The sequence below is a fragment of the Panulirus ornatus genome, chromosome 1, assembly GCF_036320965.1.
Source record: "Panulirus ornatus isolate Po-2019 chromosome 1, ASM3632096v1, whole genome shotgun sequence".
Lineage (NCBI taxonomy): Eukaryota > Metazoa > Arthropoda > Malacostraca > Decapoda > Palinuridae > Panulirus > Panulirus ornatus.
In genome coordinates this window covers 91603153-91622048 of record NC_092224.1, presented here as the reverse complement: position 1 = coordinate 91622048, position 18896 = coordinate 91603153, and the positions used below count along the sequence as shown (strand labels likewise).

At 42.0% G+C, this 18896-nt stretch overlaps 1 protein-coding gene across 1 annotated transcript in view; it reads right to left on the bottom strand.

Annotated features, from left to right (window-relative positions):
- The window catches only part of Vps16A (vacuolar protein sorting 16), a 125427-nt gene that overhangs the window by 22025 nt on the left and 84506 nt on the right, over positions 1–18896 (bottom strand). The window contains exons 12-13 of the mRNA XM_071665315.1: positions 17293–17442; positions 10810–10923 (exon numbers count right to left, since the gene is read on the bottom strand). Coding sequence (XP_071521416.1) covers positions 10810–10923; positions 17293–17442 — 264 coding nt within the window. The remainder of the gene's footprint in view (positions 1–10809; positions 10924–17292; positions 17443–18896) is intronic.

Genomic DNA, 18896 nt, shown 5'->3' with positions numbered 1-18896 from the left:
TTTCGCCCCCTCCCCCACCCTATGATCCACTTCCGCTTCCATGTTTCCATCCGCTGCCAGATCCATTCCCAGATATCTAAAACACTTCACTTCCTCCAGTTTTTCTCCATTCAAACTCACCTCCCAATTCACTTGACCCTCAACCCTACTGTACCTAATAACCTTGCTCTTATTCACATTTACTCTTAACTTTCTTCTTTCACACACTTTACCAAACTCAGTCACCAGCTTCTGCAGTTTCTCACATGAATCAGCCACCAGCGCTGTATCATCAGCGAACAACAACTGACTCACTTCCCAAGCTCTCTCATCCCCAACAGACTTCATACTTGCCCCTCCTTCCAAAACTCTTTCATTCACCTCCCTAACAACCCCATCCATAAACAAATTAAACAACCATGGAGACATCACACACCCCTGCCGCAAACCTACATTCACTGAGAACCAATCACTTTCCTCTCTTCCTACACGTACACATGCCTTACATCCTCGATAAAAACTTTTCACTCCTTCTAACAACTTGCCTCCCACACCATATATTCTTAATACCTTCCCCAGAGCATCTCTATCAACTCTATCATATGCCTTCTCCAGATCCATAAATGCTACATACAAATCCATTTGCTTTTCTAAGTATTTCTCACACACATTCTTCAAAGCAAACACCTGATCCACACATCCTCTACCACTTCTGAAACCACACTGCTCTTCCCCAATCTGATGCTCTGTACATGCCTTCACCCTCTCAATCAATACCCTCCCATATAATTTGCCAGGAATACTCAACAAACTTATACCTCTGTAATTTGAGCACTCACTCTTATCCCCTTTGCCTTTGTACAATGGCACTATGCACGCATTCCGCCAATCCTCAGGCACCTCACCATGAGTCATACATACATTAAATAACCTTACCAACCAGTCAACAATACAGTCACCCCCTTTTTTAATAAATTCCACTGCAATACCATCCAAACCTGCTGCCTTGCCGGCTTTCATCTTCCGCAAAGCTTTTAGTAGCTACCTCTTCTCTGTTTACCAAGTCATTTTCCCTAACCCTCGCACTTTGCACACCACCTCGACCAAAACACCCTATATCTGCCACTCTATCATCAAACACATTCAACAAACCTTCAAAATACTCACTCCATCTCCTTCTCACATCACCACTACTTGTTATCACCTCCCCATTTGCGCCCTTCACTGAAGTTCCCATTTGCTCCCTTGTCTTACGCACTTTATTTACCTCCTTCCAGAACATCTTTTTATTCTCCCTAAAATTTAATGATACTCTCTCACCCCAACTCTCATTTGCCCTTTTTTTCACCTCTTGCACCTTTCTCTTGACCTCCTGTCTCTTTCTTTTATACGTCTCCCACTCAATTTCATTTTTTCCCTGTATGTATGACTCATAGTGAGGTGCCTGAGGATTGGCGGAATGCGTGCATAGTGCCATTGTACAAAGGCAAAGGGGATAAGAGTGAGTGCTCAAATTACAGAGGTATAAGTTTGTTGAGTATTCCTGGTAAATTATATGGGCAGATTGGGGAAGAGCAGTGTGGTTTCAGAAGTGGTAGAGGATGTGTGGATCAGGTGTTTGCTTTGAAGAATGTATGTGAGAAATACTTAGAAAAGCAAATGGATTTGTATGTAGCATTTATGGATCTGGAGAAGGCATATGATAGAGTTGATAGAGATGCTCTGTGGAAGGTATTACGAATATATGGTGTGGGAGGCAAGTTGTTAGAAGCAGTGAAAAGTTTTTATCGAGGATGTAAGGCATGTGTACGTGTAGGAAGAGAGGAAAGTGATTGGTTCTCAGTGAATGTAGGTTTGCGGCAAGGGTGTGTGATGTCTCCATGGTTGTTTAATTTGTTTATAGATGGGGTTGTTAGGGAGGTGAATGCAAGAGTTTTGGAAAGAGGGGCAAGTATGAAGTCTGTTGGGGGATGAGAGAGCTTGGGAAGTGAGTCAGTTGTTGTTCGCTGATGATACAGCGCTGGTGGCTGATTCATGTGAGAAACTGCAGAAGCTGGTGACTGAGTTTGGTAAAGTGTGTGAAAGAAGAAAGTTAAGAGTAAATGTGAATAAGAGCAAGGTAATTAGGTACAGTAGGGTTGAGGGTCAAGTTAATTGGGAGGTAAGTTTGAATGGAGAAAAACTGGAGGAAGTAAAGTGTTTTAGATATCTGGGAGTGGATCTGGCAGCGGATGGAACCATGGAAGCGGAAGTGGATCATAGGGTGGGGGAGGGGGCAAAAATCCTGGGAGCCTTGAAGAATGTGTGGGTCGAGAACATTATCTCGGAAAGCAAAAATGGGTATGTTTGAAGGAATAGTGGTTCCAACAATGTTGTATGGTTGTGAGGCGTGGGCTATGGATAGAGTTGTGCGCAGGAGGATGGATGTGCTGGAAATGAGATCAGTGGATTGAATCAGGGCATGTGAAGCGTCTGGGGTAAACCATGGAAAGCTGTGTAGGTATGTATATTTGCGTGTGGACGTATGTATATACATGTGTATGGGGGTGGGTTGGGCCATTTCTTTCGTCTGTTTCCTTGCGCTACCTCGCAAACGTGGGAGACAGCGACAAAGCAAAAAAAAAAATATATATATATATATATATATATATATATATATATATATATATATATATATATATATATATATATATATATATATATGTTTTCATCAATTTAACCACTGTATAATACTGCCTGGTCCACTTCTTATCTTATCATGAAACTGGAATATTGGCTCGGAAAGCAAAAATGGGTGTTTGAAGGAAGAGTGGTTCCAACAATGTTGTATGGTTGCGAGGTGTGGGCTATGGGTAGAGTTGTGCGCAGGAGGGTGGATGTGCTGGAAATGAGATGTTTGAGGACAATATGTGGTGTGAGGTGGTTTGATCGAGTAAGTAATGTAAGGGTAAGAGAGATGTGTGGAAACAAAAAGAGCGTGGTTGAGAGAGCAGAAGAGGGTGTTTTGAAAAGGTTTGGGCACATGGAGAGAATGAATGAGGAAAAATTGACCAAGAGGATATATGTGTCAGAGGTGGAGGGAACGAGGAGAAGTGGGAGACCAAATTGGAGGTGGAAAGATGGAGTGAAAAAGATTCTGAGTGATCAGGGCCTGAACATGCAGGAGGGTGAAAGGCGGGCAAGGAATAGAGTGAATTGGATCAATGTGGTATACTGGGGTCAACGTGCTGTCAATGGATTGAATCAGGGCATGTGAAGAGTCTGGGGTAAACTATGGAAAGTTCTGTGGGGCCTGGATGTGGAAAGGGAGCTGTGGTTTCGGGCATTATTGCATGACAGCTAGAGACTGTGTGTGAACGAATGGGGCCTTTGTTGTCTTTTCCTCGCTACCTCGCACACATGAGGGGGGAGGGGGATGTTATTCCATGTGTGGCAAGGTGGCGATGGGAATGAATAAAGGCAGACAGTGTGAACTGTGTGCATGTGTATATATGTATGTGTCTGTGTGTGTATATATATGTGTACACTGAGATGTATGGGTATGTATATTTGCGTGTGTGGACGTGTATGTATATACATGTGTATGGGGGTGGGTTGGGCCATTTCTTTCGTCTGCTTCCTTGCGCTACTTTGCAAATGCGGGAGACAGCGATAAAGCAAAATAGTGGTTCCAACAATGTTGTATGGTTGTGAGGCGTGGGCTATGGATAGAGTTGTGCGCAGGAGGATGGATGTGCTGGAAATGAGATGTGTGAGGACAATGTGTGGTGTGAGGTGGTTTGATCGAGTGAGTAACGTAAGGGTAAGAGAGATGTGTGGAAATAAAAAGAGCGTGGTTGAGAGAGCAGAAGAGGGTGTTTTGAAGTGGTTTGGGCACATGGAGAGAATGAGTGAGGAAAGATTGACCAAGAGGATATATGTGTCGGAGGTGGAGGGAACGGGGAGAAGAGGGAGACCAAATTGGAGGTGGAAAGATGGAGTGAAAAAGATTTTGTGTGATCGGGGCCTGAACATGCAGGAGGGTGAAAGGAGGGCAAGGAATAGAGTGAATTGGAGCAATGTGGTATAACAGGGTTGACGTGCTGTCAGTGGATTGAATCAAGGCATGTGAAGCGTCTGGGGTAAACCATGGAGAGCTGTGTAGGTATGTATATTTGCGTGTGTGGACGTATGTATATACATGTGTATGGGGGGGGTTGGGCCTTTTCTTTCGTCTGTTTCCTTGCGCTACCTCGCAAACGCGGGAGACAGCGACAAAGTATAATAATAAAAAAAAATAAATAATTATTTAAACCAAAAGAATGTATGCCCAGCAAGAGGAGTCTGTTACCTTAAGATGGGAAACATGGCTGAAGTGAGCAACGAGTCCTTCAAAAGGAAACTCGACAGCTGGCTTGGATAAGTACAAGATCAATGGTAGATTGACAACTTATGGTTGAACTGTCACTGCTGAAAATGACAGCATCATCTATCATGCAATAAATACAGTGAGCACTTCTTGCTATGCAAGCCTTTAGTAATTCCTTTCCCTTGCCTCTTCTTTTTCCCTTTCACAACCCTCTCAGTATTTCAATTAGGCCCAGCCTTGATGTGGCCTTATATCCATGACTGAAGCTTCCAATGTACAAAAAAAGAAATAAAAAAAAAATAAATAAATAAATAGAAATATCATCATAGGTAGGTACTCTCCTAAGTCCAAAGCCACTTTCTTGAACATCCATACCAACTGCTTGCACTCTTTTAGCAAACAATCTATAGTACCTGTAACATGTTTTACTACCATCCAAATGTGTGAGTTATACTAAAGGTTACTGCAAGATCATAATACTACCATACAAAATTATGACATTCATATTTTATCCCTGGGGATAGGGGAGAAAGAATACTTCCCATGTATTCCCTGCGTGTCGTAGAAGGCGACTAAAAGGGGAGGGAGCGGGTGGCTGGAAATCCTCCCCTCTCTTGTTTTTTTTTAATTTTCCAAAAGAAGGAACAGAGAAGGGGGTCAGGTGAGGATATTCCCTCTAAGGCCCAGTTCTCTGTTCTTAACGCTACCTCGCTAATGCGGGAAATGGCAAATAGTATGAAAAAAAAAATATATATATACATATATATATATATATATATATATATATCGCAGCTCCATTTCCACATCCAGGCCCCACAAAACTTTCCATGGTTTACCCCAAACACTTCATATGCCCTGGTTCAATCCACTGACAGCACGTCCCTGGTATACCACATCATCCAATTCACTATTCCGTGCACGCCTTTCACCCTCCTGCATGTTCAGGCCCCGATCGCTCAAAATCTGTTTCACTCTATCCTTCCACCTTCAATTTGGTCTCCCTCTTCTCCTCATTCCCTTCACCTCTGAGACATATGTCCTCTTTGTCGATCTTTCCTCACTCATTCTCTCCATGTGACCAAACCATTTCAAAACACCCTCTTCTGCTATCTCAACCACACTCTTTCTATTACCACACATTTCTCTTACCCTTTCATTATTTACTCGATCAAACCACCTCACACCACATATTGTCCTCAAACATCTCATTTCCAACACATCAACCCTCCTCCACACAACTCTACCTATAGCCCATGCCTTGCAACCATGTAACATTGTTGGAACCACTATTCCTTCTAAAATACCCATTTTTGCTTTCCAAGATAATGTTCTCGCCTTCTACACATTTTTCAACACTCCCAGAACTTTCGCCCCCTCCCCTACCATGTGACTCACTTCTGCTTCCATGGTTCCATCTGCTGCAAAATCCACTCCCAAATATCTAAAACACTTCACTTCCTCCAGTTTTTCTCCATTCAAACTTACCTCCTAACTGACTTGTCCCTCAACCCTACTGTACCTAATAACCTTGCTCTTATTCACATTCACTCTTAGCTTTCTTCTTTCACACACTTTACCAAACTCAGTCACCAGCTTCTGCAGTTTCTCACCCAAATCAGCCACCAGCACTGTATCATCAGTTAACAACAACTGACTCACTTCCCAAGCCCTCACATCCAAAACAGACTGCATACTTTCCCCTCTCACCAAACTCTTGCATTCACCTCCCTAACAACCCCATCCATAAACAAATTAAACAACCATGGAGACATCATGCACCCCTGCTGCAAACCGACATTCAGTGAGAAACAATCACTTTCCTCTCTTCCTACCCATACACATGCCTTACATCCTCGATAAAACTTTTCACTGCTTCTAGCAACTTTCCTCCCATATCGCATATTCTAAATACCTTCCACAGAGCATCTCCATCAATTCTATCATATGCCTTCCCCAGATCCATAAATGCTACATACAAATCCATTTGCTTTTCTAAGTATTTCTCACATACATTTTTCAAAGCAAACACCTTATCCACACATCCTCTACCACTTCTGAAACCACACTGCTCTTCCCCAATCTGATGCTCTGTACATTCTTTCACCCTCTCAATCAATACCCTCCCAAACAATTTCCCAGGAATATTCAACAAACTTATACCTCTGTAATTTGAGCACTCACCTTTATCCCCTTTACCTTTGTACAATGGCACTATGCATGCATTCCGCCAATCCTCAGGCACCTCACCATGAGACATACATACGTTAAATATCCTTACCAACCAGTCAACAACACAGTCACCCCCTTTTTTAATAAATTCCACTGCAATACCATCCAAACCTGCTGCCTTGCCGGCTTTCATCTTCCACAAAGCTTTTACTACCTCTTCTCTGTTTACCAAATCATTCTCCCTAACCCTCTCACTTCGCACACCACCTCGACTAAAACACCCTATATCTGCCATGCTATCACCTAACACATACAACAAACCTTCAAAATCCTCACTCCATCTCCTTCTCACATCACCACTAGTTATTACCTTCCCATTAGCCCCCTTCACCGATGCTGCCATTTGTTCTCTTGTCTTATGCACTTTATTTACCTCCCTCCAAAACATCTTTTTATATTTTTTTTTATTTATTTTTTTTTTTATTATACTTTGTCGCTGTCTCCCGCGTTTGCGAGGTAGCGCATGGAAACAGACGAAAGAAATGGCCCAACCCACCCCCATACACATGTATATACATACGTCCACACACGCAAATATACATACCTACACAGCTCTCCATGGTTTACCCCAGACGCTTCACATGCCTTGATTCAATCCACTGACAGCACGTCAACCCTGTTATACCACATTGCTCCAATTCACTCTATTCCTTGCCCTCCTTTCACCCTCCTGCATGTTCAGGCCCCGATCACACAAAATCTTTTTCACTCCATCTTTCCACCTCCAATTTGGTCTCCCTCTTCTCCTTGTTCCCTCCACCTCCGACACATATATCCTCTTGGTCAATCTTTCCTCACTCATTCTCTCCATGTGCCCAAACCACTTCAAAACACCCTCTTCTGCTCTCTCAACCACGCTCTTTTTATTTCCACACATCTCTCTTACCCTTACGTTACTCACTCGATCAAACCACCTCACACCACACCCTAAAATTTAATGATACTCTCTCACCCCAACTTTCATTTGCCCTATTTTTCACCTCTTGCACCTTTCTCTTGACCACCTGCCTCTTTCTTTCATACATCTCCCACTCATTTGCAATATTTCCCTGCAAAACCCGTCCAAATGCCTCTCTCTTCTCTTTCACTAATAATCTTACTTCTTCATCCCATTACTCACTACCCTTTCTAATCTGCCCCCCTCCCATGCTTCTCATGCCACAGGCATCTTTTGCACAAGCCATCACTGCTTCCCTAAATACATCCCATTCCTCCCCCATTCCCCTTACGTCCTTTGCTCTCAAGTTTTTCTATTCTGCACTCAATCTCTCCTGGTACTTCCTCACACAAGATTATACAACAGATCTACTACAGATTTTTGTAGTAAATATGACCATCAAAAAGTATTCAGCAAAAGGAAAGACGTTGTATGCAGCTTTTCTGGATCTGGAGAAAGCTTATAACAGAATGAAGTGGAATGCTTTATGGGATGTGTTAAGGATATATGGTATAAGGGGAAAACTGTTAGATGGGGTATAGAGGGGCAAAAGTGTGTGAAAGGGTGAATGGAGAGCTGAGTGAAAATTTTGGGATACATGTAGGTGTGATGCAGGGCAGTTTGATGTCACTGTGGCTTTTTAACATATATATGGATGGAGTGTTAAGAGAGATTAAAGCAAAACTAAGGAAAAGGGGTGCACAGATAGAAAGTACAGATATATAGTGGCTAGTGGCAAGCCTGTTTGTGGATGACACTTGTTTGCAGAGAGTGAAGAGGAGTTGCAGAAGGTTGTAAGTGAGTTTTATGAGGTGTGTAAGTGGGGAAGGTTGAAGATAAATGCAAGTCAAAGTAAAATAATGGTGAATGAAAGGAAGCAGAGTTGAAGCTATAGATTTTGGAAAACCATACAGAGTGAAAGAAGAAAGTGTACTAAATCGTGCTGTGGATATGGGGAGAAAAAGACTGGAAGTGAGGAAATTTAAGTATCTGGGAGCTGTCTTGAGTAAGTGTGGTGATATGGAAGGAGAGATAAGGGAGGGAGCAGTACAGGGTAGAAGAGCCATTGGGTTCCTTAATAGAATAATGAAGGGTAGAGGTGTAAGTATGGAAATGAAGAGAGGAATGAGGGACAGCATAGTCCTCCCAATCCTACCCTGTGAAGCCAAAACATGGACTTGGAATGAGGCACAGTCAAGAATCCAGGCTGTGAAAATGAGCTATTTGAGAAGAGCATGTGGTGTGACCAAATGGAATGATGAAAAAAATGAGTGTATGAGAGATGTGGTATGAAAAGGAATGCAAAGGGAGTGAATTCTGGAGTGGTAGAATGATTAAAATGTAATACTTTGAGGTAGTTTGGGTGTGTGGAAAGAAAAAAAGAGTGGGAGTTTACATGGAGAAGTTTGATGTATAATTAATGGGGCTGGTGTAACTGGAAGACCACCTGTGAAATGGGCAAATAGGGTGGAGGAATACTGTAGGGAGAGAAACAGAGGAAGAATGTGTGGAATGATGTATGTGAGGGAGGCATGTGAGAACAGGGATAAGTGGAGACTCTTTGCTGTGGCCACACATTGATGGGAGTTCCCAGAGGGAACAGGCATCAGAGATATAGATAGACAGATAAAGTAGATATTACAGTACAACCACATATGTTCACTGGGTTAAGAGGTGGAGTTACAGAACTATCAATTGAGAGAGGAAAGTTGGGAGGAATTTCCGATAGAGAGATGGGCAGAAATTGGGTCTTAGAGGCATTAAACTTAACCAGATTTTGTTTACCTCACTGAGATATCCTGCCCAAGTCTGAGTTTACTAAGAAACTTGTGTCGAGATGAGATTCTGATTGAGTGAAAGGGGGAGCACAGCTGAAACATGTGGAGGAATACAGTGTTGAGTTGTCAGCATATGAGGCCATTTGGTTATCTATGAATAAAAGGAAATTGTTGATAAAAAGGAGAAAAAGTGTAAGAGACAGGACAGAACTTGAGGGACACTGCTGTTGATGGAGAAAGGGCAAGAGGCTGATCCATCAACAACCACAGAGACAGATCAGCCTGAGAAGAAGCTAGATAAGAAGGAGCAATGTGAGGGAGGGAAGCCAAAAGAGAGGAGCTCAGGGAGCTTAGAGATAAGACCCCAATGCCACATCCTGTCAAAAGCTTTGGATATCTCAAGGACAACTACACAGGATTCCTCAGTCTTTCTGGGACTATGACCAAACATTAGTAAAATAGGAAAGAATATCAACAGTGGATCTCACATCATGGAAGCCATACTGGTGATCAGAGAAGACTGAGATTCATGATGCCTGAGGATACGGAATTTGAGGAAGAATTCAAAGACTTTGGAAACGAGAGATATCAAAGCAACAGGACAATACTTAGAGGGTTAGAATAGTCATCTTTGCTAGGGATGGGATGTACCAATGCATGCTTCCAAGAAGAAGGAAAAGTTCTAGTTTTAAAACAGAAATGAAGCACAAGCAAGCACAGGTGCAAGTTCAGAGGCACACTCATTTAGTACAGAGGATGGGTGCCATCAGAACCATAAGCCCTGCTTGGGTCCACAGACAGAATCACTTTTAGAATAGTTGAAAAAGAGATAACGAAGAGGGGGATAGGATTAGTAAGATGAACATCAGGGGTTGAAGGAATGTTAAAATCATCCAAGGTACAATTAACCCATAAACATTTAATTTTCTTATTGTCTGTAACTGAATAAGCCATGTTAAATAGATAAAAAAGGTTTCAAAGTATTTTTCATATTCATGAAACTGCTAACATTTGACAAAATCATTTCCATAAGGTGTTTCTAAGAGAAGCCTCTAAGTGTACTCCACAAAGTAACACTCTCAAAGCACATTATCATCGATGGATAAAGGCTCTGGTCCACCAATCATGTAGTAGAAATATGAAATTTCTGTGATATCATCAACAGCCATTCACAATTTGTGATCAACATCAGATGCCTAGCTTTGCCGTACTGAGTTTCTATAATGCTGGCACACAATAAGGGAACTTGAAATTTTGGCCTCAGTGGCCCTGATGCATGTAAATGCACAGTTTCTGTTAGGGTCTTCTGAAATACTGATAATAGCTAGTGGACCCCAAGGGTTACCTCCACAGACCTCCAAGGGTCCAGGTTCCTCAGAATGGTAATCAGTGGTCTGTATCAACAAGGGATACATGCAAGTCAAACTAGCTTTCAGATGAAATTACATACAAATATATCATCTTTCACTGATCTTTTTCAGACAGTGTTAATCAACAAGGATTATTTTTAGCAAAATACAACATTCTCTTCAGCTTACCTGCCACTTGTAAAGCTTGATTTGTTCCTCTGTCATCTGACAGGCTGATTCACTTTTAGCCTTCCTAAAGAGCTCCGCTGCACTTTGCAGTGATGCCAGACAGGAATCTGCCCGCTGAAGTAAATGAAGTGATGAAGCTAAATTACAACATAAATTTTTTCCAAAACTATTAACTACATAAATGATCATGGGCAAGATAAAAAAAATTTCATAGAGTAGTGGAATGAAAACATTTAACAAAATCATTCATTTGGTGATAATACAACTTATCACCAAATAAATGTATAGAAATACATTGTAGTGTTATGATCAAGTTCTCAGAAAAAGAATCCAACTCTGTTGTATTTATCTACATCTAATTGAACTTCATCTAGATGTGGACCTCTATAAGGTAGCTGTTGGTAATGCTGACTGTGATGCATTTACAGACCCTCCAAGCTTCAACCGCAAAGGTTTGAATCCTGGTCATGACAATCAGCCTACAGTCAACCCAGCTGTTCAACCTCCCCTAGGGATTGGTCAATCAATTAGGTTCCTGGCTTGGGAAATGGCAATCAAGTACAATAAGAATTGGTGTGACAAATACTTAGAGAAACAGATGGATTTGTATGTGGCATTTATGGATTTGGAGAAGGAATATGACAAAGTGGGTAGAGATGCTTTGTGGAAGGTTTTAAGAGTAAAAGGGTTTTATCAAGGGTGTAAGGCATATGTATGACTAGAAAGAAAGGAGAACGATTGGTTCCCAGTGAAGGTCAGTTTGCAGCAGGGGTGTGTGATGTCCCCATGGTTCTTTAATTTGTTTATGGATGGGGTGGTTAGGGAGGCAAATGCAAGAGTTTTGGAGAGAGGGGCGAGTAAGCAGTCTGTTGGGGATGAGAGGGCCTGGGAAGTGAGTCAGTTTTTGTTTACTGATGATACAGCACTGGTGGCTGATTCGAATGAGAAACTGCAGAAGTTGGTGACTGAGTTTGGAAAAGTGTGTGAAAGGAGGAAGTTGAGAGTAAATGTGAATAAAAGCAAGGTTATTAGGTTCAGCAGCGCTGAGGGTCAAGTTAGTTGAGATTTGAGTTTGAATGGACAAAAATTGGAGGAAGTGAAGTGTTTTAGATATCTGGGAGTGGATTTAGCAGCAAATGGAACCACTGAAGTGGAAATGAGTCATAGGGTGGGAGAGGGGGCGAAGATTCTGGAAGCATTGAAGAATAAGTGGTAAGAGAGAATGTTATCTCAGAGAGTGAAAATGGGTATGTTTGAAGGAATAGTAGTTCCAACAATATGACATGGTTGCAAGGCATGGGCTACAGATAAGGTTGTACGTAGGAGGGTGGATGTGTTGGAAATGAAATGTTTGAGGACAATATGTGGTGTGAGGTGGTTTGATTGAATAAATAATGAAAGCGCAAGAGAAATGTGTGGTAATAAAAAGTGTGTTTGAGAGAGCAAAGGAGGTGTGTTGAAATGGTTTGGACTTATGGAGAGAATGAGTGAGGAAAGATTGACAAAGAGGATATATGCATCAGAGGTGAAGGGAAAAAGGAGAAGTGGGAGACCAAAATGGAGGTTGAAGGAAGGAGTGAAAAAGATTTTGAGTGATTGTGGCCTGAACATATAGAAGGGTTAGAGCTGTGCAAAGAATAGTGTGAATTGGAATGCTGTGCTATACAGGGGTCAATGTGCTGTCAATGAACTGGACCAGGGCATGAAAAACATCTGGAATAAACCATGGACAGGTCTGTGAAGCCTGGATGTGGGTAGGGAGTTGTGGTTTCGGGGCATTACATATGAAAGCTAGAGACTGAATGTGAACAAATGTGGCCTTGTCTGTTTTCTTGCCACTACCTCACTGACGCAGGGGGTAACAATGTTGTTTACTGTGGGGCAGGGTTGTGCTGGGAATGGATGAAGGCAAGCGAGTATATGTGTATATATGTATATGGTTGTGTCTGTGTATTTACATGTATGTATATGTGTTTGATATGTATATGCATCTGTATATACAGGGAAACAGAAGAAGGAGCACGCAGGGAGTGCTCATCCTCCTCGAAGACTTAGATTGGGGTGTCTAAATGTGTGTGGATGTAACCAAGATGAGAAAAGAGGAGAGATAGGTAGTATGTTTGAGAAAGGAACCTGGATGTTTTGGCTCTGAGTGAAACGAAGCTCAAGGGTAAAGGGGAAGAGTGGTTTGAGAATGTTTTGGGAGTAAAGTCAAGGGTTAGTGATAAGACAAGAGCAAGGGAAGGAGTAGCACTACTCCTGAAACAGGAGTGGTGGGAGTATGTGATAGAGTGTAAGAAAGTAAACTCTAGATTGATATGGGTAAAACTGAAAGTGGATGGAGAGAGATGGGTGATTATTGGTGTATATGCAACTGGGTATGAGAAGAAAGATCATGAGAGGCAAGTGTTTTGGGAGCAGCTGAGTGAGTGTGTTAGTAGTTTTGATGCATGAGACCGGGTTATAGTGATAAAAGATTTGAATGCAAAGGTGAGTAATGTGGCAGTTAAGGGAATAATTGGTGTACATGGGGTGTTCAGTATTGTAAATGGAAATGGTGAAGAGCTTGTAGATTTATGTGCTGAAAAAGGACTGGTGATTGGGAATACCTAGTTTAAAAAGAAAGATGTACATAAGTATATGTATGTAAGTAGGAGAAATGGCCAGAGAGGTTTATTGGATTAAGTGTTAATTGATAGGAGCACGAAAGAGAGACTTTTGGATGTTAATGTGCTAAGAGGTGCAACTGGAGGGATATCTGCTAATTATTTCGTGGAGGCGAAGGTGAAGATTTGTAAAGGTTTTCAGAAAAGAGGAGAGAATGTTGGGGTGAAGAGAGTGGTGAGAGTAAGTGAGCTTGGGAAGGAGACTTGTGTGAGGAAGTACCAGGAGAGACTGAGTACAGAATGGAAAAAGGTGAGAACAAAGGATAAGGGGAGTGGGGGAGGAATGGGATGTATTTACGGAAGCAGTGAGGGCTTATGCAAAAGATGCTTGTGGCATGAGAAGTGTGGGAGGTGGGCAGATTAGAAAGGGTAGTAAGTGGTGGGATGACGAAGTAAGATTATTAGTGAAAGAGAAGAGAGAGGCATTTGGACGATTTTTGCAGAGAAATAATGCAATTGACTGGGAGATGTATAAAAGAAAGAGGCAGGAGGTCAAGAGAAAGGTGCAAGAGGCGAAAAAGAGGGCAAATGAGAGTTGGAGTGAGAGAGTATCATTAAATTTTAGATAGAATAAAAAGATGTTTTGGAAGGAGGCAAATAAAGTGCATAAGACAAGGGAACAAATGGGAACATCAGTGAAGGGGGCTAATGGGGAGGTGATAACAAGTAGTGGAGATGTGAGAAGGAGATGGACTGAGTATTTTGAAGGTTTGCTGAATGTGTTTGATGACAGAGTGGCAGATATAGGGTGTTTTGGTCAAGGTCATGTGCAAAGTGAGAGGGTTAGGGAGAATGATTTGGTAGACAGAGAAGAGGTGGTAAAAGCTTTGCGGAAGATGAAAGCCAGCAAGGCAGCGGGTTTGGATGGTATTGCAGTGGAATTTATTAAAAAAGGGGGTGATTGTATTGTTGACTGGTTGGTAAGGTTATCTAATGTATGTATGACACATGGTGAGGTGCCTGAGGACTGGCAGAATGCTTGCATAGTGCCATTGTACAAAGGCAAAGGGGATAAGAGTGAGTGCTCAAATTACAGAGGTATAAGTTTGTTGAGTATTCCTGGGAAATTATATGGGAGGGTATTGATTGAGAGGGTGAAGGCATGTACAGAGCATCAGATTGGGGAAGAGCAGTGTGGTTTCAGAAGTGGTAGAGGATGTGTGGATCAGGTGTTTGCTTTGAAGAATGTATGTGAGAAATACTTAGAAAAGCAAGAGGCTTTGTATGTAGCATTTATGGATCTGGCAAAGGCATATGAGAGAGTTGATAGAGATGCTCAGCGGAAGGTATTAAGAATATATGGTTTGGGAGATAGGTTATCAGAAGCAGTGAAAAGTTTTTATCTAGGATGTAGGGCTTGTGTACGTGTAGGAAAAGAGGAAAGTGATTGGTTCTCAGTGAATGTTGGTTTGCGGCAGGGGTGCATGATGTGTCCATGGCTATTTAATTTGTTTATGGATGGGGTTGTTAGGGAGGTGAATGCAAGAGTCTTGGAGAGAGGGGCAAGTATGCAGTCTGTTGTGGATGAGAGAGCTTGGGAAGTGAGTCAGTTGTTGTTCGCTGATGATGCAGTGCTGGTGGCTGATTCGTGTGAGAAACTGCAGAAGCTGGTGACTGAGTTTGGTAAAGTGTGTGAAAGAAGAAAGCTGAGAGTAAATATGAATAAGAACAAGGTTATTAGGTACAGTAGGGTTGAGGGACAAGTCAACTGGGAGGTAAGTTTGAATGGAGAAAAACTGGAGGAAGTGAAGTGTTTTAGATATCTGGGAGTGGATTTGGCAGCGTATGGAACCATAGAAGCGGAAGTGAATCATAGGGTGGGGGTGGGGGCAAAAGTTCTGAAGGTATTGAAAAATATGTGGAAGTTGAGAACGTTATCTTGGAAAGCAAAAATGGGTATGTATGAAGGAATAGTGGTTCCAACAATGTTATATGGTTGCGAGGCGTGGGCTATAGATTGAGTTGTGCGGAGAAGGGTGGAGGTGCTGGAAATGAGATGTTTGAGGACGATATGTGGTATGAGGTGGTTTAATGGAGTAAGTAATGAAAGGGTAAGAGAGATGTGTGGTAATAAAAAGAGTGTGGTTGAGAGAGCAGAAGAGGGTGTTTTGAAATGGTTTGGTCACATGGAGAGAATGAGTGAGGAAAGACTGACAAAGAGGATATGTGTGTCAGAGGTGGAGGGAACGAGGAGAAGAGGGAGACCAAATTGGAGGTGGAAAGATGGAGTGAAAATGATTTTGAGAGATCGGGGCCTGAACATGCAGGAGGGTGAAAGGCATAAAAGGAATAGAGTAAATTGGAACGATATGGTATACTGGGGTTGACGTGCTGTCAATGGATTGAACCAGGGCATGTGAAGCATCTGGGGTAAACCATGGAAAATTTTGTGGGGCCTGGATGTGGAAAGGGGGCTGTGGTTTCGGTGCATTATACATGACAGCTAGAGACTGAGTGTGAACGAATGTGGCCTTTGTTGTCTTTTCGTAGCACTACCTCGTGCACATGCAGGGGAGGGGGTTTTCATTTCTTGTGTGGCAGGGTGGCGATGGGAATGAATAAGGGCAGACAGTATGAATTATGTGCATGTATACATATGTATATGTCTGTGTGTGTATATATATGTATACGTTGAGATGTATATAAATGTGTATGTGGGTGGGTTGGGCCATTCTTTCGTCTGTTTCCTTGCGCTACCTCGCTAACGTGGGAGACAGCGACAAAGTATAATAAAAAAATAAAGAAATAAATGTATATGTACAGCGAACAACAACTGATGCACCTCCCTGGGCCTCTCATCCTCAATAGACTGCCTACTCGTTTCTCTCTCCAAAACTCTTGCATTTACCTCCCTAACACCCCATCCACAAACAAATTAAACAACCATGGGGACATCACACAACCCTGCTGCGGACCAAACTTCACTAGGATCCGATCACTCTCCTCTCTTTCTACTCAAACACATGCCTTATGTCCTTGAAAAAACTTTTCACTGCTTCTATTAGCTTACCTCCCACACCATATACTCTTAAGACCTTCTACAAAGCATCTCTATCAACTCTATCATATGCCTTCTCCATAAAGCTACATACAAATCCATCTGTTTTTCTAAGTTTTTCTCATACATTCTTCTAAGCAAACACCTATTCCACACATCCTCTACCACTTATGAAACCACACTGCTCCTCCCCAGTCTGATGCTCTTTACATGCCTTCATCCTCTCAATTAATACCCTCCTATACAATTTCCTAGGAATACTCAACAAACTTATGCCTATGTAGTTTGAACACTCACCTTTATCCCCTTTGCCTTTGTACAATGGCACTATGCATACATTCCATCAATCCTCAGGCACTTCACCATGATCCATACACACACTGAATACCCTTACCAACCAGTCAACAACACAGTCACCAACCTGCTCCTGAAAGAAGTGTTGCTAGAAGCTGCAGTAGCCCCATAAAAGGGGTCCCTAGGTGATATAAAAAATATGTCTAGTATTTTTTTTGCACTTAAGCATGGATGATTGTCATTACAAAAGCAAGAAACAGAAAAAATATGAAAAGGTACTCCTACAGCAATAGATGGATGAATGATTGGAATTTGCTAATAGACGGAACTACAAATGCAGGCAGGAAAAAGAAATCTAAAATGTATTACCACAAAAATTTTTTAAGAGATCAGGCCCCATGACATCAAAACTCCTCTAAATTGTATAATTAGATATTCAGGCAATTAGAGACAAAATTGCTTCTATCATATCCATATCTGGAAGTGTATATGTACAATAACTTGTAGGAAAACTTAATCACTTACAGATGCTTGATAAGCCTCCTTCACTCTAAGGAGAGCTTGCCCATGAAAGTCATCCTCTTGAACCAGTATATCCCTCAATTGCTCCATGTCCAGTTCTTGACAGCTACGGATGTGGAGTGACTGTGCCACAGGAAAGTTGCGAATGAGCATCTAAAACAGAAAGACACATAAGTAACACACCAATGATTACAGTACCCTTCAATAATATTTGTAAATGCACATACATATTCATGAACCTCATTTCAAACCACTTTCACAGAGAGAACTAAAAATATTTCCCTGAATAGTTTTGCAACATGTTATTTGAAATAAATACAGGGTAATGGCCATTGTCAAGATTTTCATAACTAATAACAAAAACATCAAGATACTGTAAGATGAAGTTTTTCTTGAAAAGCTGGGGAGCAAGAAAGATACAGACCTGTGATGTAGCGGCTAACATCACTGACCATGAAACACTCATGGGCTGCCTGGGGTCGAGCGCATATAATCAAATCCTGGTTGCAACAGTCGGTCAACAGTTAACCAAGTTGTTCATCATACTCTAGGGGTTGATTGATAAAATGGGTACCTGTCTTAAGCTATAGTGTACACACACACACACACACACACACATCATATTTATTTATTCATTTATATTTATTATACTTTGTCGCTGTCACCCGCATTAGTGAGGTAGTGCAAGGAAACAGACGAAAGAATGGCCCAACCCACCCCCATACACATGTATATACATACACATCCACACACGCACATATACATACCTATGCATCTTAACGTATACATATATATACACATGCAGACATATACACATGTACATAATTCCTACTGTCTGCCCTTATTCATTCCCACTGCCACCCCGCCACATATGATATGACAACCCCCTCCCCCCGCATGTGCGCGAGGTTCACACTCAGTCTCTAGCTGTCATGTATAATGCATCGAAACCACAGCTCCCTTTCCACATCCAAGCCCCACAAAACTTTCCATGGTTTACCCCAGACGCTTCACATGCCCTAGTTCAATCCATTGACAGCACGTCGACCCCGGTATACCATATTGTTCCAATTCACTCTATTCCTTGCACACCTTTCACCCTCCTGCAGGTTCAGACCCCGATCACTCAGAATCTTTTTCACTCCATCTTTCCACCTCCAATTTGGTCTCCAACTTCTCATTTCCTCCACCTCTGACACATATATTCTCTTTGTCAATCTTTCCTCACTCATTCTCTCCATGAGGCCAAACCATTACAAAACACCCTCTTCTGCTCTCTCAACCACACTCTTTTTATGACCACACATCTCTCTTACCCTTTCATTACTTACTCGATCAAACCACCTCACACCACATATTGTCCACAAATATCTCATAGCACATCCACCTTCCTCCGTACAACTCTATCTACAGCCCATGCCTTGCAACCATATAACATTGTTGGAACCACTATTCCTTCAAACATACCCATTTATATAAGCTTTCCAAGATAACATTCTCGATTTCCATACATTTTTCAATGCTCCCAGAACTTTCGCCCCCTCTCCCACCCTATGATTCACTTCCGCTTCCATGGTTCCATCCGCTGCAAAATCCACTCCCAGATA